Below are 21,319 nucleotides of genomic sequence, written 5' to 3'. Positions count from 1 at the left end.
AATCTGTTGATAGTTTGTTCCCTTGTTCCCTTGTTGGTTGATTGCTTGTTTGATAAGCTGAGCAGGGCATGTCGTACGCAGACTCGCTGCCGCAGGCGAAGAGTGCTGTGAAGCAGAACACGGTGTTGATGCAGCGGGCGCTGCAGCAGCACTCGCTGATGGACGCGCTGAAGTACGCGTCACAGCTGCTACAGCAGCTCAGGAACCCATTGCTGCCCCCCCAACGCCAGTACTACGAGCTGTACGTCATGGTGTTCGACACACTCGGTGAGCTCACGCTGTACTTGGTCCAGGGGCACAAGCGCGGGAGGCATCACCTCGCGGACCTGTACGAGCTCGTGCAGTATGCAGGGAACGTGCTCCCACGGCTGTACCTCATGATCACCGTTGGGTCTGCGCTGTTGCAATGCAACGATGAGACAGTCCCGCAGGCAGAGATCCTGAAGGATATGATCGAGATGTGCAAAGGTGTGCAGAACCCAACGAGGGGGCTTTTCCTCAGGTACTTCCTCTCGCAGATGACGAAGGGGCTTCTCGAGTCCCTCATGGATTTGCCCTTCAGCATCACGTTCCTCACCACGAACTTCGTAGAGATGAACAAACTGTGGGTCAGACTGCAGTACCAGGGACCCCTCAAGGAGAGGGACCTCAGGACCAAAGAGCGTAAAGAGTTGCAGATCCTCGTCGGGTCCCAGCTGTTGCGTCTCTCGCAGGTGATCGAGTCAGAAGAAGCAGACCAAGAGGAGAATTTCACCGTCTACTGCGAGAAGATCCTCCCGGGGATCCTTGAACAGATGGTCCAGTCAAGAGACGTCATATGCCAGGAGTACCTATTCGACATCGTCTGCCAGGTGTTCCCGGACAACTACCACTTGGAGACAGTGGAACAATTGCTGCAGGCGACTGCACAGATGAACCCACAGGTATCACTCCACAAGATTATAGCCACGCTGGTGCAGAGACTGATAGACTACGTAGAACGTGAGGCTGCCCCAGGGAAGCAGGGGGGGAGATCGCTTTTCGATATATTCTGGCAGTATCTCGAGAAACTGGGTGATGAGAGACCAGATATCGCGCTCGTGGAAGTGTTGGACCTCGTATCGAACGTCATCACTTTGAATAACTGCTGCGATCCGGAGAACACGGACAACTTGAACAAACTATACTCGCTGCTGTTCACGAAATGCAAAGATTTTGCGGTCAACGACGAGGCGACAGAGGACACCGTGCAACAGCAGCAACTGTTCGTAGAATTGATGACTTTCAAAGAAGTGAAGAGGGCTAACTTGATCGTGGTCAACTGCCCCAAATACACAGAACTGTTGCTCAGTATTCACCCACGCGCACAACTACAAGCCATCGAATCCCTGCTCAACTTGTTCCTTGACCAAAGCGACGACTGGGTCGTCGAAACAGAGGACCAATTCATGAAATTGCTCGCCTTGTGCAAACCGGCAACCGCTTTGATTTCAAAGGAGGGTCAGGAGACCGTTCCTTTGGTCCAGCAGACCGTTGCCAAATGGTGCCACGCATTGGTACGTGCCACAACTAAATCAAGACAACTCAGACCCATCACTAAGCAGGTACAACTACTGTTATCCCTCAAGAACGCACTACATGAGGGTACGAGCCAATCGGTAAGCTGCACATACGAGTCACTTATCACTCTGTGGTGGCAGCTAATTAAGAAATGCGATTTCCTAAGATCAAGATTACCCAAAAACAAGTCATCGTACGACACCTCTATCAAGCAGATATTCAAGTACGTGTCCAGATGTATCACGGAACTGTTCAACGTTGTAGGTCCGAGCATCACGGACAGGGTATTCAAGCTGAATCTCCAAACGGCGTCCATAGCGGACCAACTGAGTCTCCCTGAAATATCCTACGACTTCTTTACGCAGGCGCTGACGGTCTTCGAGGACACCCTGAGCGACTCACGTACCCAGTTCCAGGCGATAGTGTACATGACGCAAATCCTGCAGAGGACAAGGTCGCTGCGCACAGAGGGGGAGGACTACTACGACAATCTCATCGTGCGGACCACACTCCATGCGTCAAAGCTGCTCAAGAAACAAGACCAGTGCCGGGCCGTGTACCTTTGCTCGCACCTGTGGTGGGCCACGGAAATTGAATCTCTGGGCGAGACGGAAGATGACGCAGAGACGGAGGGACAGTTCTACAGGGAGGGGAAACGGCTGCTGGAGTGCCTGCAGAGGTCGCTCAGATCCGCGGACTCAATCATGGACAACATGCAAAGCTGCGAACTGATGGTGGAGATCCTGAACCGGTGTCTGTACTTCCTCATCTATGGTGAGGAGGCACAGACGCGTGTGTCCGTCAACTACGTCAACGGGCTCATTGAACTGATCAAAACGAACTTGAACTCGCTACATCTCGAGCAGATGGCCGAGCTGAAACTGGACGACACGTCAAGTACCAAGACACCACAACGGGTCCTAATGGGTCAGGATGGGTCTGTCTTGAAGGTGAGCAAGAGTAACGGTGCCGTGTCCGTCGTGCTGCCAACGGCTGCAAGCACAGAGTCCGTCGCGGAACTGGCCACGATACCAGCAGACCACTTCCAACGAACATGCGCGTACATCCTCCAGCAGGCTGCACTCGACGACAGATTCAAGGCCATTACAGTATGACACGGACCTCTATGTACTCGAAATATCACTACGTATCTTCCTAAGCACTGCGTGTTCAAATCAACCCCTTTCGCTCTTTAAATATATAATTTTCACAGTGAAGTTCGAAGATGCTGTAAAATTGTTCGCCTGGCAGTGCCCCAGAAGGAGTTTACACCCTTGAACTCTGGGTGTCTCATTGACGTTTGGCTGGCCTGGATATTCGTCGCTGTTGGGGATTGGCAATTGCTTTGCTGAGCTCGTTTGGGTTTTGGTGCTACAACAGCTTAGCTGTGTGTGTTTTTAGGTTTTATAGGAGAGGTTTAAGTGGGGATGACGCTAAGAGTAATTGATACCATCCAGAACAGGAAGATATGCCTTGTGATTGTGACAAAAGAGGACAAAGATAGAGAGTTTTTAACGCAAAAACTGCAGAGATACCTGGCTTGGTTGTCGATAAAGTGTCGGGTATTCGGCAACACGCGGGAAGGCGCTGCGGAGAACCAAAGTCAGGTGAGTGACGTAGTCAAATGGCTTAAAGAGGGGAGACACGCAGTCGCAATCATCGACAACAGCAGCATAACGCCGACAAACTGCGAGCAACTGGCAAACGTCTTCAAATGCTACTCTGTGGAGCCTCTATTTTTGGAATACTCGGCTCGTGCAGGCGAGCCAAGTGTGGATTCCACGTCGCAGAGTCAGAAAGGCTGCCAGTTATCGAATACACTAAGCTATGTGAAACTCAGTAAGGAGCCTCACAATATGATCATAAATAGGGTTGGGAGCTACCTGCAGACAAGGATCGTTTTCTACATCCTCAACATCAATATGAACGGGAAGTCGATATGGCTCTCCAGGCATGGTGAATCAATTTACAATGTGGAGGAGAAAATAGGCGGTGATTCACCTCTATCTAACAGAGGTCTCAGATACGCAGAAAAGCTGTCAGAATTGATGGAAAGCGAAGTCGGCGATGGAAACTTGACTGTGTGGACATCTACGCTGAAGAGGACACACGAGACTGCAAAATACTTGCCGTACGAGAAACTCGAATGGAAGGCATTGGATGAGCTGGATGCAGGCATCTGCGACGGAATGACTTACAAAGAGATAGAGGAAAGGTTTCCAGACGACTTTAGAGCACGCGATGATGATAAATACCAGTACAGGTACCGTGGTGGTGAGTCATACGCCGACGTTGTCAATCGAATTGAGCCTGTTATAATGGAGCTCGAAAGGCAGGATAACATATTGATAATTACCCATCAGGCGGTGCTCAGGTGCATCTACGCCTATTTCATGAATGTGCCCCAAGACGAGTCGCCCTGGATGACTATACCTCTACACACACTGATCAAACTGACTCCGTCTGTTCGTGGCGTGAAGGTCACTAGACTGACCACAGATGTCCCCGCAGTGAGCACCTACAAGGAGAAAGGCTCCAGTGATATCACAGATAACCCCGAGGGGACTTCCCAGTACGCAAACTTACTTACAGAAGTGTCCGAACAGAAACAAATATGATCGTAGATGGGGACAAAGGTTATACGGAGCTACTCTCACATTCTGTCATCCCCAGTAAAATCATTGATGATAATACGCAGTTCCCCATTTTGAAACTAACGCACGAATTGAATTTATTCTTAATGTAAAGACGGTTTCGGATCTTACGATAGTTCATAAAAGTTTAATTAGATTATGGAGGGCATTTGTCTGCCCTACACAAGTTAAATAAAACATTTTTTTTTATTATCTTGTCTACAAATCTCTTTTGTTCAGGGGCAGAGTATCGGTATGCTACCTGTAATTTAGTTCTTCCCCCATTAACTATATCTCAAAGACACTCACACTTTTACAATAAGGGATAAACTTATTTCAGTTTCTCCTGTTGCGTGAATTGAATTTATTTTTAATTTTTACTTTAAAATTTCTGACCTTTGTTCAAAACCAAACAGTTTACTAAATATAAAAATTGGATCTCACTGTTAAAGCCAAAGTCCCTTTCATCAAGTTGTAGTACGAAGAACGGTATAATGTAGCTGTTGTTTTGCTGCACAAACTTATTGAAACTGTGTTTATTTGATCAAGTATTTATAATTGGGGATTCCGACGTTCAAATGTTTTTTTGAAAGAAATAGAAGCAGATACCACATAGGATATTGGGTCTTACTAAATGGTCTCCTCAACATGTCAATATAATGATAATATCCGAGGCAAGGTTTATTTTTTTCTCACAACATAATAGTACGAATGTAATATCAGTTTAGGGAGGTAAAAAATGAAGAATACACAAGAAAGTTCTACATAATTATATATACACTGTACGGTACTGTACTTGGTGAAAAGCTCAAGATTGTATCTACTCACGTACATGCTAACAATTATACCTCCCACTTTTGTACTGTCCACCAAGAAGTAGTCTGTTTTAATAAATTACGGGAGAAGGTTAACCGTAGCCGCTCTTCGACAGGTTCAAAAGCAGCATATACAATGTAAACCTTGTTCATTGTAGTCAGCGCCTAAAATGTTAGTAGCTGTTTTATAAAGGATACGAAGATACGAGGTCTTTAAAGTGTACTATTAACCGGAAAATCTGTTCACATCGCCACCTTCTGATACGTGTAATCAACACGGGTAGGTCGAGACCGTGAATTGGTAAGTTTATTCTACCAGTTCGGTACGGTTTCAGTTTACAAATTTAGCAAACACGCCCATTGACACCATGCAACTCGCTTACAAACATTTCCGATTGCTTATAGCACTCGGGGAAGAAAGCCAGTTTCTAGGTGACAATATACCGTAAGATATGTTGCTCCTGAATGGTGTGCTCTGAACTAAGCTGGAGAATGTCCTCCAAAAAGGGTATTATCTCAGGCACAGATATCCAGGCACCGTGCAGCCGTTGAGGAGTGTCACTGCGCCATTTTCAACACAAACACTCGTGTAACCACCACCAGATGACCCTCCGGGCAGCTCATAGTGAACCGGTTCATATTGTTGTCGCGGACAATCAAACGAGGGACCCATGTACCTGGTAAGAGGACTTCCGCCCAAGCAGCGCGACGCGGTCTCTTCCCTTGGAGCGTGGCACAAAAGGCATCGCGCATCCCCTTTTGGACACGCTTTTCGCGACTTGTCTATTTTGGGACAGAAAAATTACATTTCGTGTCGCGTTACGGTACGCTTCGTCCTTTTTGTGCGGCCGTTTCTGTGCGGGGCAGATTTTTGCTTAGTTAACGAGCGAACATCGATGACTCTAGAGCAGCCGCACAAACAAATATGAAGTAAGCACAATAAAGCAAACAAATAGATGCTACGGGCACTCCTTAACGGTGGAAGGTGGAGGAGTAAGAGTGGATATGCGGGTCGTTCGGATGTTTCTTTCGACAGTATCCGCCAACAAACACACAATTCTCGCTTGAAGAAAGGGGTATACGAGCTCTGCTGAGCGTGAGTAGTGGGCGGGGTGCCGTATCAACAAACAAACAAAATAAACAAACATGATGGAACAGAAAGAAAAACATTTGTATATAAGTAATCTTCCTCTTTCTCCTCTGTATACTCCACCTGCTTTTTTCTCTCCACCTTTCTGCTCCTTCCTCTTCCATTTACCTCTAGTCAACCAACCAATCCGTTCATTTATAATCCAACTTCATACTTTCGTTAATAATGCAATCCAAGATCATCGCTGCTGCTACTTTGGCCGCTGTTGCCACCTCCGTCGCTGCTGACGGTTACACCCCAGGTAACCCATGGACCACTTTGACCGCTTCCGGTTCTTACAACTGTGGTCTACCAAAATTCACCTCTTCTTTCGGTATTGCCGTTCAACCAATCACTACCAACGCCAAGAGAGGTGTTGTCTCCCAGATCAACGACGGTCAAATTCAAGCCACCGCCAGTGTCGGCGATGGTACCACTACCATCACCAAGGCTGTGACCAAGACTTTGAAGCCAACCAAGGCCTCCTCCGTTGTCTCTTCTGCCAGCTCCAACACCACTATCTCTTCTTCCACCACTGCCAGCTCCTGCGCTGCCACTGCCACCGTTAACCCATCCGCCAACTCTTGTAAGAACAGCGGTACTTTGCAATTGACTTTGAACGACGGTGTCTTGACCGACGGTAAGGGCAGAATCGGCTCCATCGTCTCCAACAGACAGTTCCAATTCGACGGTCCAACCCCACAAGCCGGTGCTTTGTTGGCCAAGGGCTGGTCTATCACCCCAGCCGGTAACTTGGCCCTTGGCGAACAAGATGTCTTCTACCAATGTTTGTCTGGTAACTTCTACAACTTGTACGACCAACACATTGCTGAACAATGTTCTCCAATCCACTTGGAAGTTGTTGGCTTGATCGACTGTTAAACATCATAAGTCTCTATCGTTTCACTGGAAACTGGAATCTTTTTAGAAAGGGTTCACGCTTCTCTCGTAGGGTGTGAGCCTAGGTCGCTGTATATGTATATTTTTATGATAGGTAGTAATAAAAATTAGACAATCATCTTTTTTCACAGTAAGGAATCGTTTGTACTCAAGAATACAACATGGGATCAAGTTTGGTTGGATTGAATAGTCGTGAGAATTACTAAAAAATGTATAAAGAATTATATGAAGGAAAATAAAAGCACTAAATAATGTGCGTTAAGAACTAAGAGCAAACGAAGCAGCTTTTTACCCATCGGTGATGGTACGAGCTGGTGGAAGAAATGACAAAAAAAGGGCAGAAATATGCAAAGGAGTGGATGCGTTTTGATAGATCAGTTAATCAGAAGGACTGTCGCCCCTTTTGGGAAACGAGTCCGTTCCGTTTCTATGCTGATCAAATGCAGATTGAGAATCAACGGGGTGAACAAAAAAGAACCTCGCTGTTCACCGTGTAAGGCCAGCTTAACAGTTAACAACGTTCAAAGCTTGCAAGTAAACTGGGTTACAGACGGAACCAATGTGCTTGTCGTACAAGTTGTAGAAGTCACCGGACAAACATTGGTAGAAGACGTCCTGGTCACCCAGGGCCAAGTTACCGGCTGGGGTGATGGACCACCCAGCAGCGTAGATGGCACCGGCTTGTGGTGGTGGACCGTCGAATTGGAATTGTCTGTTGGCAACGATGGAACCGATTCTACCCTTGGAGTCGACCAATTCACCCTTCTTCAAAGTCATCTTCAAAGTGCTGTCTGAGTTACAGGTGTTGGCAAGGACACCAGCTGGGGACTTAGCTTGGACTTGACCGTCAGCAACCTGTTGGGCACCAGTGGCGGTAGCTTGGACTTGACCATCTCCTATTTGAGAAGCAGCAGTTTTTGTGGCAGCTTGGACTTGGCCGTCACCAATCTGGGAAACAGCGGCCTTAGTAGCGGCTTGAACTTGACCGTCACCGATTTGGGAGACAGCAGCCTTGGTAGCTTGCACTTGACCATCACCAATTTGAGAGACAGCAGCCTTAGTGGCTTGGACCTGGCCGTCACCAATTTGAGAGACAGCAGCCTTGGTGGCTTGAACTTGACCGTCACCGATTTGGGAGACAGCAGCCTTGGTAGCTTGCACTTGACCATCACCAATTTGAGAGACAGCAGCCTTGGTGGCTTGGACTTGACCGTCACCTATTTGAGAAACAGCGGCCTTAGTGGCAGCTTGGATCTGACCGTCACCAATCTGGGAGACTGGGGCAGCAGCGGCCTTTGTAGCTTGGACTTGACCGTCGGCGATCTGAGTGACATCCTTGTTGTTGTCCTTCTTGCCGTCCTTGGTTGTGGTCTTCTTAGTTTCCTTGGCCTTGGTCTTGGTCTTAGTTTCCTTGGCCTTTGTGGTAGTCTTCTTGTCGTCCTTGTTGTCTCTCTTGGCCTTTTCAGTGGTAGACGCTTGAGCAGGAGCAGCAATGACGGCAATACCGAAAGTCGAGGCGTAGTCAGTGACACCACCGTTGTACGTAGCAGATGGGGTCAAAGTAGTCCATGGTTCAGCTGGGACAGCGGCACTCATTGCGGTAGCGACAATGGCGGCGGAGGCTAGAGATTTCTTGTATTGCATTATTGTGGGTGTGTGTCTTGTGAAGGTGGAGAGCACTGATTGAGGTTTAAGAAGCTGTTGGTCTTGACAATCTGTTGTGCGTGGTATCTTATTAAGTGAACAAGAATAAAGAAGAGAACTACAACTGAACACCATTTCTGATCCCAACGGATCAAACAAGACCCACCTTTTATATGTTCTACATCCGCAAGCAACCCAACTCTTCTCGCACCGGAGCGGGATCAAGATACACCTCTCAATCGGGAACTCTCCTGACCAGGTTCATTCCACCCCCCTGTATTGAGACATTTACAACTATAATTAAAAGAAAAGGCAGCTGTAACCGTGCAGTCACCCGTTGGCTCAACTATGTCCGTTTCTTCTAGGTAGCAGTAGTATGCAGAACGGGACACCTTTGATGGGTTGTCAGCTGGATCTATAATTAGCACAGGCCAAAAGGTTTCCCCTCAAAATTAAATCACCGGAATCAGCAACGAATTTTTTGCCCGATCGGGTAAAAATGGGAATATCCCACTCTATAATTAGAGCGGCCGCTGCGGTGTGTGGGTGCCCAGCCACTTCCCTCAAGTTCACTGGGCACTTACTTTACTCGTTGAGGGAACTTGAGTGGTTTTTCTCTCTCTGCTGCTGGGAAAGGGGGAGAGGCGCATTATTATTAGCGCAGTATTATGCAATCGGTGGGGGGTGGGCTGAGCAGCAGCCGGGGCTGGCAGCAACACATATCGTATATGGGACTCCACCCCACCGCAACAGGCAGACGTGCTTGTAAACACAGTTGCTTCTTGTTCTTGTTCTTTTTTGGTTGCTGATCGAAGAGCCCCGCCTAACTTCCTAAGTCCCCTTTGGGAGAGCGTCCTTTTTACTTTGTGCTTTCTCTTTTCAGAACTTTTTCAAAATTCAACCACCCCCACGGACGTCACTCAAGTACAATAGTATCGTGTCATGGAGCCTTCGTTTAAAGAGCCTTCTTGACGATGCAAGGCAACGGTGTTCCCCACACAGACCTGTGCTCTTGATGCCTTCCCTTTCTTGGTCTCCTTCAAGCAACAAAACATGCAACACAGCACAGTAGTACGCCACGGCTTGATATTTTTAGAATGGCGCGTTCTCCCCCCCGCCATTCCCGCTGCCCACACACCTAGAGACCACAGTTTCTTGCGGAAGAAAGAGAACGAAAGGGCATTTCCGGAAACAGCAACGGCTGCGTCCACTTTGCATACCGCATTAGGAAAAGAAATGAGGAAAATTTCGCCTGCCAGATTGGGACGGTTTCCCAATCTGGATTGAAGATTTCGACGAAAAGAGATGGCTTGCTCGAACATAATCTCTTCTGTTCTCTTGTTGCTTCCCCCCCCCCCCCCCTTTCCCGTACGCGGACAGGTTATTGCCGAACCCGCCACTTCTCCCCCCCCCCCCGTACTGAACGGGTTCCCACGGAGCGGGCCTCTCTGCTTGCAAAGTACTACTATTGGGTGCGTTTTTTGACAGGAAAGGGAGAGAGCGAGGAAAATGCTGACTCTTCTCTTTCTTCAGGATTAAAATAGATCAGTTTTTTACCCGATTAGGGTATGCTGGTTCCGCTGAGGGCAGGTTTTTAGCTTCCCAGCCATTTCCGCTGGGCATGGCTGAGCTGTCACAAGCGTTATTGCCCACAGGTGGTTCATCCACTTCGAAATATAAAAAGAACCGGCAACCTCAACCAAAGTTGAACAATCGTTTTCCACTTTCTCTTCTGCTATCTAGTTCACAACAAGAACATCAATCAATAAGATTAATTAAACACACACACAACTCTACAAACACATCAAATGCAGTACAAGAAGACCCTAGCATCCGCTGCTATCGCCGCCTCTGCCATGGCTGCTTACGTCCCAACTGAGCCATGGTCTACTTTGACCCCAGGTGCCACCTACGAAGGTGGTATCACGGACTACGCCTCTACCTTCGGTATCGCAGTCATTTCCGCCCCAGCTACTGCCACCCACACCGTTGAAAAGAGAGACGGTGCCTCTCAAATCGGTGACGGTCAAGTCCAAGCTACAAAGGCCGCTGCTGCCCCAGTCTCTCAAATCGGTGACGGTCAGATCCAGGCTGCTACCAAGACTGCCGCTGCCGCTCCAGTCTCTCAAATTGGTGACGGTCAAATTCAAGCTGCTACCAAGACTGCTGCTGCCGCTCCAGTTTCCCAGATTGGTGACGGTCAAATTCAAGCCGCTACTAAGACTGCCGCTGCTGCCCCAGTTTCTCAAATCGGTGATGGTCAAATCCAAGCCGCTACCAAGACTCTAGCCCCAGCTGCCGTTTCTCAAATCGGTGACGGTCAAATCCAGGCTGCTACCAAGACTGCTCAAGCTGTCTCTCAAATCGGTGACGGTCAAATCCAAGCCGCTACTAAGACTGCCGCTTCTCAAATCGGTGACGGTCAAGTCCAAGCTACCGCCAAGCCAACTGACGGTAAAGTCGAAAACAAATCGCCAACTGACCCAGTCGGCGCCGTCTCCTGTAAGTCCACTGGTACTTTGCAAATGAACGTCAAGGGCGGTATCTTGACTGACGGTAAGGGCAGAATCGGTTCCATCGTTGCCAACAGACAATTCCAATTCGACGGTCCACCACCACAAGCCGGTGCCATCTACGCTGCTGGGTGGTCCATCACCCCAGCCGGTAACTTGGCTTTGGGTAAGCAGGACGTCTTCTACCAATGTTTGTCCGGTGACTTCTACAACTTGTACGACCAACACATTGGCTCTCAATGTAACCCAGTTTACCTTCAAGCTATTGCGTTGACTGACTGTTAATGTTAGAACGATTTCTTTTTTGAAAGTGCGAGGACTCAAGAGTGGCTAGATATCCAACTCTCTCCTCTCCTCTCAATTTTGCCCCGTTTAACTTATTCATTCATTGTTGCATTGTACATTATTATCCGTTTTTCTTTTACCGATTTTGGGAATCATAGAAAAGAAGGGCCCGTTGCTAATCGAACAAAGGCCGATCACAACGCCCCCGGCTCCCCACAATTCCCTTTTTCTCTTCCATCTTTTTGTCATGGAAACGTTTCAGTCATTTTAGTTCTTCGCAAATACATGCTATTCTTTGTTCCAGGTTTTTGCTAACCACTGCTACTACGTGGTTTTTATTCACTATCTAGTTGTATATAATTATACAGTGGTGTATTTCATCTTTTTAAGTCACAGTTTTTACGACCATTTTACTTCTCATTTCTGCCCCAGTTGTAATCTCGAGGGTGCTTCCCAGTTTTCGCGTTAGCTGTCCTTTTCCGACGCATTCAATTTTTCAATTGTTTTTTTCGCGAAGTGAACAAATTAATATAAATACGAATTGGATCGATGATGAGAGCACCAGACACATATTGTACCTTTACCGCCACCACGCCGCCCAGCCACTCAATCGTGCGACTACCATGTGGAACAAATTTAGGGTGACACTCTTAGTCGTCGGTGTCCTGTTCCATCTGTTCTACCTATGGTCGATCTTCGATATCTATTTCGTATCTCCGCTCGTGCATGGCATGAAGCAATACCGCAGTACGGAGCAACCCCCTGCAAAGAGACTGTTCTTGATTGTTGGGGATGGGCTGAGAGCAGATACCACATTTGATATGATAACTCACCCAGTCACGGGGAAAACTGAGTATCTGGCCCCATACATCAGATCGTTGGTTGAGAATAACGCAACCTACGGTATCTCGCACACTAGAATGCCGACGGAATCCAGGCCTGGACATGTAGCCATGATTGCCGGGTTTTATGAGGATGTTAGTGCCGTCACCAAGGGCTGGAAGGAAAACCCTGTTGATTTTGATAGTTTCTTCAACCAATCGACTCATACGTACTCTTTCGGTTCCCCTGATATTTTACCCATGTTCAAAGACGGTGCTTCCGACCACAATAAAGTGGATGCGTGGATGTACGGTCATGAATTTGAGGACTTCACTCAGTCGTCCATTGAATTGGATGCATACGTGTTTAACCACATGGATCAACTTTTCTATAACTCCACTGTCAACAGGACTCTGGATAACGAGATAAGACAAAACGGTAACGTTTTCTTCCTGCATTTATTGGGCTGTGACACAGCAGGCCATTCATATCGTCCCTATTCCCCCGAATACTATGACAACGTCAAGTATATTGACAGAGAGGTAGAGAAACTGATGGACAAAGTGCATAACTTCTTCGATGATGACGATACCGCATTTATATTTACCGCAGACCATGGTATGAGCGCCTTTGGATCTCACGGTGACGGCCATCCCAACAATACAAGAACACCCTTAGTAGCCTGGGGTGCTGGTCTTAATAGACCAAAACTGAATGACGTACCAATTTACGACAACTATACAAAACCTTGGAATCTGTCCCATATCCAAAGGAACGATGTAAAACAAGCTGACATTGCCTCTTTAATGTCGTACTTGATTGGTGCTAACTATCCGGTAAACTCTGTTGGTGAACTTCCTCTCGCATACATTGCCGGTAATGAGAGCGACAAGCTTTACGCACTATACAATAATGCAAGAACAATTCTTGAACAGTACATTGTTAAAAGAGACGAGGTGATTGATTCCCAGTTTGTCTTCAAAGACTATCCAAAATTTGCCAAGAAATCACACGAGGTCTACCTCGATGAAATCCATTATGTTATTGACCTGATATCGCAAGGACAGGAAAGTCTAGAAGCAGAAGCCATCGCATTGACGGAAGAATTGATATCCACTACTTTGGAAGCATTGCACTACCTAACAACTTACAATTGGAGATTCACTAGAACTATTGTCACCTTTGGTTTCATCGGTTGGATTATTTACTCCTTCACGATTTTTCTAAAGCTTTTCATCTTGAAAGATGGGGATGCTGCCCTTGAAATAAAAACAACCTGGTTCAATTGGTTTGTTTTCACCATTATTGGAGCTGTTCTAAACTATGTGTTGTATTATCAGCGCTCCCCATTCAATTTTTACATGTACCTGTTCTTCCCAATTTTTTTTTGGAGTCAGATCTTTGCTAGCAATGTTGTCTTGCAAAGGGGTATTACCGAGTTCTTCAAAGGCATCAACAATTTCGAGAGAATTCTGATCGGTGCTGCCACAATTGCAATGTACGAAGGTATTGTTTATGGGTTCTTCCATCGTTGGATTTTCACCCTCATTTTTGTTCTGCTATCCGTATATCCATTTTTGTGCGGTTACTCAGGCTCTTTGCTATCCAGTTTTTGCTGGATTGCATCAAGCATAGCAATTTCTACATTTAACTTGTTCGACGCGGTTAAAATCGAAAGTCTAACTCAAATCAATCTTGCCGGCTTATTAATTGTTTTGAGCTCGCTCTATTCCTTGAGTAAAGTCAAACAACAGATAACGCGTTACACTCGCAGCGTTTTTGCAATTCAAATAATGGCAGTGGTGCTTATGCTAGTAGTAACGAATAAGTCTGTGACATCGTTGCAACAGAGGAAGGGACTGCCATATGATGCGCAGATCGGTGGTTGGTTACTGATGGGGATTTCATTTCTTTTGCTGCCCTTTCTTCATTACTTGAAACCAAACAACAACTATAAGGTTAGATTTCTGGTTATTTATCTGACGTTTGCACCAACATTTCTAATCCTGACAATTTCGTTCGAGTCGCTATTCTACTTCCTATTTAGCGCATACGTTATCCAGTGGATTGAAATTGAGTCGCAGGTTAAGTTAACACGGGATACTAAAGAGGGGAAGAACGAAAACTGGTTGCAATTACTGCGGGTGTCCATTATTGGGTTTTTCTTGCTACAAGTCGCATTTTTCGGAACTGGCAACGTCGCCTCGATTTCGTCCTTCTCCTTGGATTCAGTCTATCGATTACTACCAATCTTTGATCCATTCCCCATGGGGGCTCTATTGATGTTGAAACTGATTATTCCATACGTTATTCTATCGTGTGGACTTGGGATATTGAATGCTAAACTTAATATTAAGGACTACACTGTCTCCACTCTGATTATCTCTACAAGTGACATTCTGTCCTTGAACTTCTTTTACCTTTTGAGGACGGACGGATCCTGGTTAGACATTGGTGTTACCATCTCGAATTACTGCCTTGCCATTCTGTCATCGCTGTTTATGCTGGTCTTGGAAATGATCAGTCACATCCTTCTGAGAAATGTCACCATAAAGGAAGCGGCCAAATCTGCGGACTCTGAAAAGAAAACACAGTGAGGGTGGAGTTTACCAAACTACATCATTTACGCACGAGTCGCAATGGGTAGCGCGTCTCACTTCACCCACTTTCTAAAATCATCAGAAACGAAATGACGCAGCTGCAATATCTACACACCCTCTTATCACTTCCTTCCCCTCGCAGGGGAAAGGCAAAATAGATATGTATATATTGTTATTACTAAGATAAAAAAATACGAAAGAACTAGCGATGATTCTGATCCAATGAAAAGGGAATCGCACGTTGTTCACGACAAAACACCAACATTGTCTCTGCCGGTCAGAGAGAACGTCAGCAACATAACACAAGCTATCCTAGACCTTTTGCTTATTATAAAAGAGTGCACATTTACCTCTTTTTTCATTGCCCCTGCTAAATTTTTGTCATATAGAGCAGACGTTTATTTGACCCAGAATAAAGGGAATCATCACTTTAGGGAGGGAAAAAGAGACATTTACATTTACAACAGAATACGATAATGGCTGAAAGCAGAAACAAGCTGTTGCAACTGGAAGAAACATCTTATAAAAGTACAGTAAAAGTTCCGGAGGCTGCTATGGAGACGGAGACAGAGCTGCAAGAGCTGCAAGAGCCACAATCCGATGATAGCCATCGTCTCTTGAGTTTGAAAAGAGAAATGCTGGAATTGAACCAAAAAATGCATGTGTTCCGGAGGCCGAGCATGAAAGTTGTCTGTACGCTCATCTTCGTGTTTGGTTTCTCCGAGATGCTGTACTTGACTCCTTTCATAACACTGACTATGGATAAAGTATGCGAGGGATTGAATCAAGAGCAATGCGATCCAAAAGAAGTGCAGATGAGTCTTTCCTCAATAACATCTTTGAATCTAATCGTGGCCGGCACAATCAGTACGATTATGGCCGGTAAATGGGGCCAGTTATCGGACCGATACGGTAGGGTCCATGTCTTCTGCTGGATGGGTGCGATCCGAGTGGTTGGGAATATCACCCATATTCTGTCACTATCTCCTTTGGTAAAGTATAATAAATGGCTAATCGTTTTTTCCTCCTCGGTCAGTTCATTGAGCGGGGGGATGTTCGCCTTTTTTGGGAACGTCAACAGCTACATTATCGATATTGTTGAGCCAGAGGAGAGAATATCGAGCATTAGCATTGCAACTGGTGTTATGCAGATCACAACTGCGGCTGGCCCCATGTTCGGCTCTTTCCTGGTGAAATGGGCCAACGGTAATGACCTGGTTCCGATATATGCTGGTCTTATAGCGGGACTTATATTCACCATTTCTTGCTTTACCATTGTGGTTGAACCAAGACACCACGAAGCTTTGAAGCTTTCTCAAAGTCAGTTTACTCAGAGAAGAGAGAGCCTACACGGTTCATACAGTGCTGAGCTGTTATCTACCTCTACTTTCCTGTTCAAGATGTGCCACCACGGGAAATATCACCTATCCCAACTCCTTGAGCTTTTGTTGCCCTTGAAGCACTTGTGGCTGAAGCCCACCGGACGGAACAAGTCGTTGAGACCACGTTATAACGTATTACTACTCCTTGGTATCGATATGCTTTTTATGGGTGCGACCATGGCAATAATGCCCACTCTTGTTCTCTTCTGCACCTACAAGTATAATTGGAAGTCTGTGGAACTAGGATACCTAATCTCTCTCTCGGGCATCCTCAACGCCGTGATGCTCTTCGTCGAATCAAAATTCGTCATGGGCTGGCTGAAGAAAATTTTCACTAGCACTTCCAAGTATTCTGTCGACTACTTAGACAAGTTTACTATCACCTGCTCCTTGGTTTTCGTCTCCGTCGGGGTTGCTACGCCGCTAATCAATAACACCTATTCGATGTCAATTTTGGTATTCCTCGTGTTCAGAGCCCTGGGGAGGATATGCACACCTGTTACCGAGTCGGCCATCGTAAAATACTACAAAGAGAACCAGGAGAACACGGGACAAGTGTTTGGGGCGATTGCGCTACTCAATTCACTAACAATGCTCGTTCTGCCTCCCATATTTCTGAAGATCTACAGTGCTACCATTTCTTTCAAGCCGGAGTACTTCCTGTACGTGCCACTGGCGGGCTCACTATTTGCCTATTTTGTTTGCAGTCCTACTTCGTATTGACAACACAACGGGACCAGCCCTACCGCTTCTTGCTGATCAAGCAGACGACCAAGTCTGAAGGCACAAACCATGGAAGACACCACAGAGGAACTCCTCAGTGGCCTGATCCGAAAAAGGGAATTAGGGCTTGGATAATGCCAGCACTATTGTGAGGGAGCTCGTCATACTTAAAAAGAATTGAAAATTAGGGCTTGGCAGTGCCGTAACAGGAAAATAGAGTCCGCATCGGGTAAATGCAGTTTCAGCGAAAGGAAAAAAAAGGAAAAGTGAAAATGCAGGATTTCGAGATACTCGATAATGTGACGTTTACAAGAGGGGGAGTCGACGGTTTAGCGGTAAGAGGTCCGAGAGACAGGGTTGAGCAACGGTTTTGGATGTATTTGGACCCGCAGAGTAATAACACGCTGCAAAAGCTTTTGTTGCCGATAAAATCGAAGGCTGAGTCCTCGTATGGCTCTGTCCGGGCATGGAGGAACGGGAAAATTAATGATAAGGATATGGTGGAAGCCAAACTCAAGGATGAGTTGACGGTAACTAGTGAGTCGAATCTGGATGGTAGGACGTTGGTCATGAGGGAGCACAATGTCAAGCAACCGGTTGCTGCTGTACCAGCAGTTCCGTCAGAAAAATGTGTGACACTTGCCCCGTCGCATGTAAATCCGTTGACCACTGGGAGGCCAACATCCGGGAAGTACACACTTAGGGACTTTCAACTGTTAAGAACGCTGGGGACTGGTTCCTTTGGGAGAGTACATCTCATACGTTCAAAGCACAATGGTAGATTCTATGCGCTGAAGGTGCTCCGAAAGAAGACTGTAGTAAGACTTAAGCAAGTCGAGCACACAAATGACGAAAGGAAGATGTTATCTGTTATAACCCACCCATTTATTATCCGACTGTGGGGTACGTTTCAGACCTCTCAATACGTCTTCATGGTCATGGACTATGCGGAGGGCGGCGAACTTTTCAGTTTGTTGAGGAAATCTAAACGGTTTCCTAACCCTGTAGCCAAATTTTACGCTGCTGAGATATGCCTGGCACTGGAGTATTTGCACGATCTGAATATAATATACCGGGATTTGAAACCAGAGAATATTCTGCTGGATAAGAACGGTCATATTAAGGTGACGGATTTTGGTTTCGCCAAATATGTTCCCGACATAACGTATACGTTATGTGGAACACCAGATTATATTGCCCCCGAGGTAGTCAACACGAAGCCATACAACAAGTCTGTTGACTGGTGGAGTTTTGGTATTCTCATATACGAGATGCTATCGGGACACACTCCGTTTTACGACAAGAATACGATGAAGACTTACGAAAACATCATCAACGCCCCATTGATAATACCGGCGTACGTCACTGAGGATGCAAAAGACATTTTAAAAGGGCTGATAAATAGAGAGCTCAGTGAAAGGTTGGGGAATCTACAAGGCGGCACCGCCGATGTGAAAGCTCACCCATGGTTTAGCGAGGTCGCCTGGGAGAAACTGCTCGCTAGAAGTATAGAAACTCCGTACGAACCACCTATCAGGCATGGACAAGGGGATTCCTCCCAATTTGATAGATACGCAGAGGAGGAGATAAACTATGACTTCGATGGGGAAGATTCGTACGGTGACCTGATGAAAGATTTTTGAACAGATAGACAGCCATCAAAATTCTGTGCACCTAAGAACCATCTTCGAGCGAGGTGCTTTGAAGAAGTACAGCATTTTTCTTCTTTTCTTTGCACCCATATACCGCCTCATATCTATTATATAATCATCGCATGGCTTACCATTTTTTTGACCGCTTGTGACCATTATGTGTCACACTCGCTCTTCTGAAAGGAAGCATTTCTTCAATTTAATTTAATTTTGAATTTGTAGAAGAAATGAAAAGTCACCAACAGCGACCACCAGTTTTGACACCATTTGAGACACCTTAGGTGCCCAACCGTATACACAGGAAACATAACATGACCAAATCAAGAGTAGTCAAACAGCTAAAGAATTTAAACAAGGTAGTGTACACAACCAAATTGCCACAGATCGTCATCGACAGGACAAAGTACGAAGCTATGAAGCTTACTTTTCAAAGACAGAACACAAATGGTCACATGGGTGCCCGCAAGTTCTGGCATGACTACCTTCCAACATTACAATACTACAATCCTGACTTCAGAATCGAGCTACTCAGAATATTCAATTCCAAAAAGAATGTCGATGTACCTTGCATACTAGAGATGCTTGATACTCAAGGTCAAGCTGTCGAGACGATAGACATGAAGGGAAAACAGTCTGCCGAGATAATGCAGGAACTGTTGAAAACAATAGACCACACACAAGTCCCCAAGGACCAGATAGTCGAGCTAGGCAACAAGGATTAGTGATTTACTTCTCTCCATACCCACTGTGCTAAAGATTGTGACGCGCCACACTGCTACCCCCACCCTGTATATGTATATAAGCTGCGTCACACATTATCTAGACTGTACAATGGATCAGCAACAACTGTAAATAGTTCAACATGAAGGAGGTTGCGTTTAGTAACTTTCCTACTTTAACACAATTGAAATAAGTGTTGCAAGAAACCCTTTAATACGTTGGAAGCTTCAAGAAAGAAGTGGTGTCGGATGGAAACTCAATGGAGAGCAGTGTTGAAAGTATGCAGAGGTCTAACTCACTTGGGTCACGCCCCGTAAGAAGCCGATGGGGGAGGCGTAGGGGGCAAAGAGCCCGTTCTACATCAATAACTAATGCAGACGTCCCAAGGAACCATAGGCAACATTACTACGCCTCGAGAGGGCAACCAATTGTGTGTGAAAGCGCCAATTTTACATTGTTTGAGTCGGGCCTCCATGAACACCGTATCGAACTGGTGCCATTCCTAACGGAGAACTCAGAACCCACAGAGGATAGCCGGCTGGAAGACTTTATTAAGAGGCGAAAGAGGCAAGTGTTAAAAATACCAAAGGTATTCAAGTACAAGAAACCAGCACCGCGCATGGAAAGTGCACTGTCTCTACTTCCTGCTAATGACGACGCATTTGACTTGAACGAAAAATTTCGGGATCTCGGACTGCAGGACAGTCATACGGCACTTAAATTAGATAATGAAGCAGCAGCTATTGGTCCCAAAGATTTGAAGCTGATTAGTGACCTTTCTAGCAAAATAAACTCATCACTTCAAAATCAATTTAACTCAAAACCAGATCCTGATGATACCGGCTCCCTTAAAGATAGGTACGGCACACATGTGCGCCAAATTGGTTGCGGGTTGTCTGGTAAGATATTTGTCTACGTGAAGACGATCGGGGAAAACGATACAAGTAATGGGACAACATACTCTAAAGATAACAAATGGTTTTATGCCATCAAGGAATTCAGGAAAAGAAAGACTGGCGAACTGACTGAAAACTACAGCGCTAAAATCATATCTGAATTTGTCATAGGAAAAGCACTATCGACAGAACCACTTCACTGCCCGAATATTGTTAAGGTACTTGACTTGATGGAGACAGGGAAAAACCCCTCGGTATTTGTTGAGGTTATGGAGTTCTGTCCCTCTGGAGATTTATACTCGTACATTTCCAGACTGTCGAAGAAGGGAACAAAAATGCATCCGTTAGAAGCTGACTGTTTTTTGAAGCAATTGCTACTAGGTGTCCAATTTCTGCATTTCCATGGTATTGCCCACTGCGATATCAAACTGGAAAATCTATTGTTGTGCCCAGATGGTCTCTTAAAGATATGCGATTTTGGTTCCAGTTATGTCTTTCAAACAGCATGGGAAAGCACAGTACACTTCGAACGAAATCCTGTTGGGTCAGAACCGTACATCGCACCTGAAGAATTTGTCGTAGACCGGGAATACGATCCAAGACTAGTGGATTGCTGGAGCTGTGGAGTGGCCTACATGTGTATGATAGTGGGTCGTTTCATATGGCATGCTGCCAAGGAGGACACTGATGCAGCTTATGCAAACTTTTGCAGAGAGATATCTCAACATGGGAGATACGGCATTTTTGAGGAGTTAACTCACCACAATGTGGTCACAAATCTCCTTAGAAAAAAATGCCTGTACAAGGTCTTTCAACCACGACCAACTGCGAGATTATCAGTACGTGAATGGCTTAACAACAAGTGGATGAAACAGGTTGAGTGCTGTCAGGAACACTTGTATGAGCACTAGAGTAGATCTCGTCTCTTTTGTAGAATAATAATATTAAATTTCACAGCAACAATACGATGTAAACAATATATACAAGACTGGTTTCTCACCACACAATTTTCATAGCTCAAAGCGATGAGTGTGTAGGGGGAACCTCTTTTATAAACGAAGCACCA

General features: G+C 45.9%; 10 protein-coding genes across 10 annotated transcripts; 9 read left to right on the top strand and 1 right to left on the bottom strand.

Moving 5' to 3' along the window:
- Positions 1 to 68: 68 nt before the first annotated feature.
- On the top strand, positions 69 to 2,654 carry VPS35 (retromer subunit VPS35; the record flags this gene model as incomplete). Its single annotated transcript, XM_022606814.1, has 1 exon — positions 69 to 2,654. The coding sequence occupies one exon, from the start codon at positions 69 to 71 to the stop codon at positions 2,652 to 2,654; it is 2,586 nt and encodes an 861-aa protein (XP_022463472.1).
- Positions 2,655 to 2,966: 312 nt separating this feature from the next.
- On the top strand, positions 2,967 to 4,157 carry KNAG0C01120 (bifunctional nucleoside/nucleotide kinase/histidine phosphatase family protein; the record flags this gene model as incomplete). Its single annotated transcript, XM_022606813.1, has 1 exon — positions 2,967 to 4,157. The coding sequence occupies one exon, from the start codon at positions 2,967 to 2,969 to the stop codon at positions 4,155 to 4,157; it is 1,191 nt and encodes a 396-aa protein (XP_022463471.1).
- A 2,145-nt stretch (positions 4,158 to 6,302) lies between these two features.
- Positions 6,303 to 6,998, top strand: KNAG0C01110 (uncharacterized protein; the record flags this gene model as incomplete). Its single annotated transcript, XM_022606812.1, has 1 exon — positions 6,303 to 6,998. One exon carries the CDS (start codon positions 6,303 to 6,305, stop codon positions 6,996 to 6,998), a length of 696 nt encoding a protein of 231 aa, XP_022463470.1.
- Positions 6,999 to 7,520: 522 nt separating this feature from the next.
- On the bottom strand, positions 7,521 to 8,795 carry KNAG0C01100 (uncharacterized protein; the record flags this gene model as incomplete). The annotated part of the gene is made up of 1 exon (XM_022606811.1): positions 7,521 to 8,795. The coding sequence occupies one exon, from the start codon at positions 8,793 to 8,795 to the stop codon at positions 7,521 to 7,523; it is 1,275 nt and encodes a 424-aa protein (XP_022463469.1).
- A 1,673-nt stretch (positions 8,796 to 10,468) lies between these two features.
- On the top strand, positions 10,469 to 11,458 carry PIR1 (beta-1,3-glucan linked protein; the record flags this gene model as incomplete). Its single annotated transcript, XM_022606810.1, has 1 exon — positions 10,469 to 11,458. The coding sequence occupies one exon, from the start codon at positions 10,469 to 10,471 to the stop codon at positions 11,456 to 11,458; it is 990 nt and encodes a 329-aa protein (XP_022463468.1).
- Positions 11,459 to 12,081: 623 nt separating this feature from the next.
- Positions 12,082 to 14,877, top strand: MCD4 (mannose-ethanolamine phosphotransferase MCD4; the record flags this gene model as incomplete). The annotated part of the gene is made up of 1 exon (XM_022606809.1): positions 12,082 to 14,877. One exon carries the CDS (start codon positions 12,082 to 12,084, stop codon positions 14,875 to 14,877), a length of 2,796 nt encoding a protein of 931 aa, XP_022463467.1.
- A 479-nt stretch (positions 14,878 to 15,356) lies between these two features.
- Positions 15,357 to 16,985, top strand: KNAG0C01070 (uncharacterized protein; the record flags this gene model as incomplete). The annotated part of the gene is made up of 1 exon (XM_022606807.1): positions 15,357 to 16,985. One exon carries the CDS (start codon positions 15,357 to 15,359, stop codon positions 16,983 to 16,985), a length of 1,629 nt encoding a protein of 542 aa, XP_022463466.1.
- Positions 16,986 to 17,218: 233 nt separating this feature from the next.
- TPK3 (cAMP-dependent protein kinase catalytic subunit TPK3) lies at positions 17,219 to 18,628 on the top strand (the record flags this gene model as incomplete). Its single annotated transcript, XM_022606806.1, has 1 exon — positions 17,219 to 18,628. The coding sequence occupies one exon, from the start codon at positions 17,219 to 17,221 to the stop codon at positions 18,626 to 18,628; it is 1,410 nt and encodes a 469-aa protein (XP_022463465.1).
- Positions 18,629 to 18,948: 320 nt separating this feature from the next.
- On the top strand, positions 18,949 to 19,359 carry MRP49 (mitochondrial 54S ribosomal protein mL61; the record flags this gene model as incomplete). Its single annotated transcript, XM_022606805.1, has 1 exon — positions 18,949 to 19,359. The coding sequence occupies one exon, from the start codon at positions 18,949 to 18,951 to the stop codon at positions 19,357 to 19,359; it is 411 nt and encodes a 136-aa protein (XP_022463464.1).
- Positions 19,360 to 19,616: 257 nt separating this feature from the next.
- On the top strand, positions 19,617 to 21,164 carry KKQ8 (putative serine/threonine protein kinase KKQ8; the record flags this gene model as incomplete). Its single annotated transcript, XM_022606804.1, has 1 exon — positions 19,617 to 21,164. The coding sequence occupies one exon, from the start codon at positions 19,617 to 19,619 to the stop codon at positions 21,162 to 21,164; it is 1,548 nt and encodes a 515-aa protein (XP_022463463.1).
- Positions 21,165 to 21,319: the final 155 nt, after the last annotated feature.

Source organism: Huiozyma naganishii, chromosome 3 (genome assembly GCF_000348985.1).
Source record: "Huiozyma naganishii CBS 8797 chromosome 3, complete genome".
Lineage (NCBI taxonomy): Eukaryota > Fungi > Ascomycota > Saccharomycetes > Saccharomycetales > Saccharomycetaceae > Huiozyma > Huiozyma naganishii.
The sequence above is the reverse complement of the archived record's forward strand: the minus strand, read 5'-3'. Positions and strand labels throughout refer to the sequence as shown.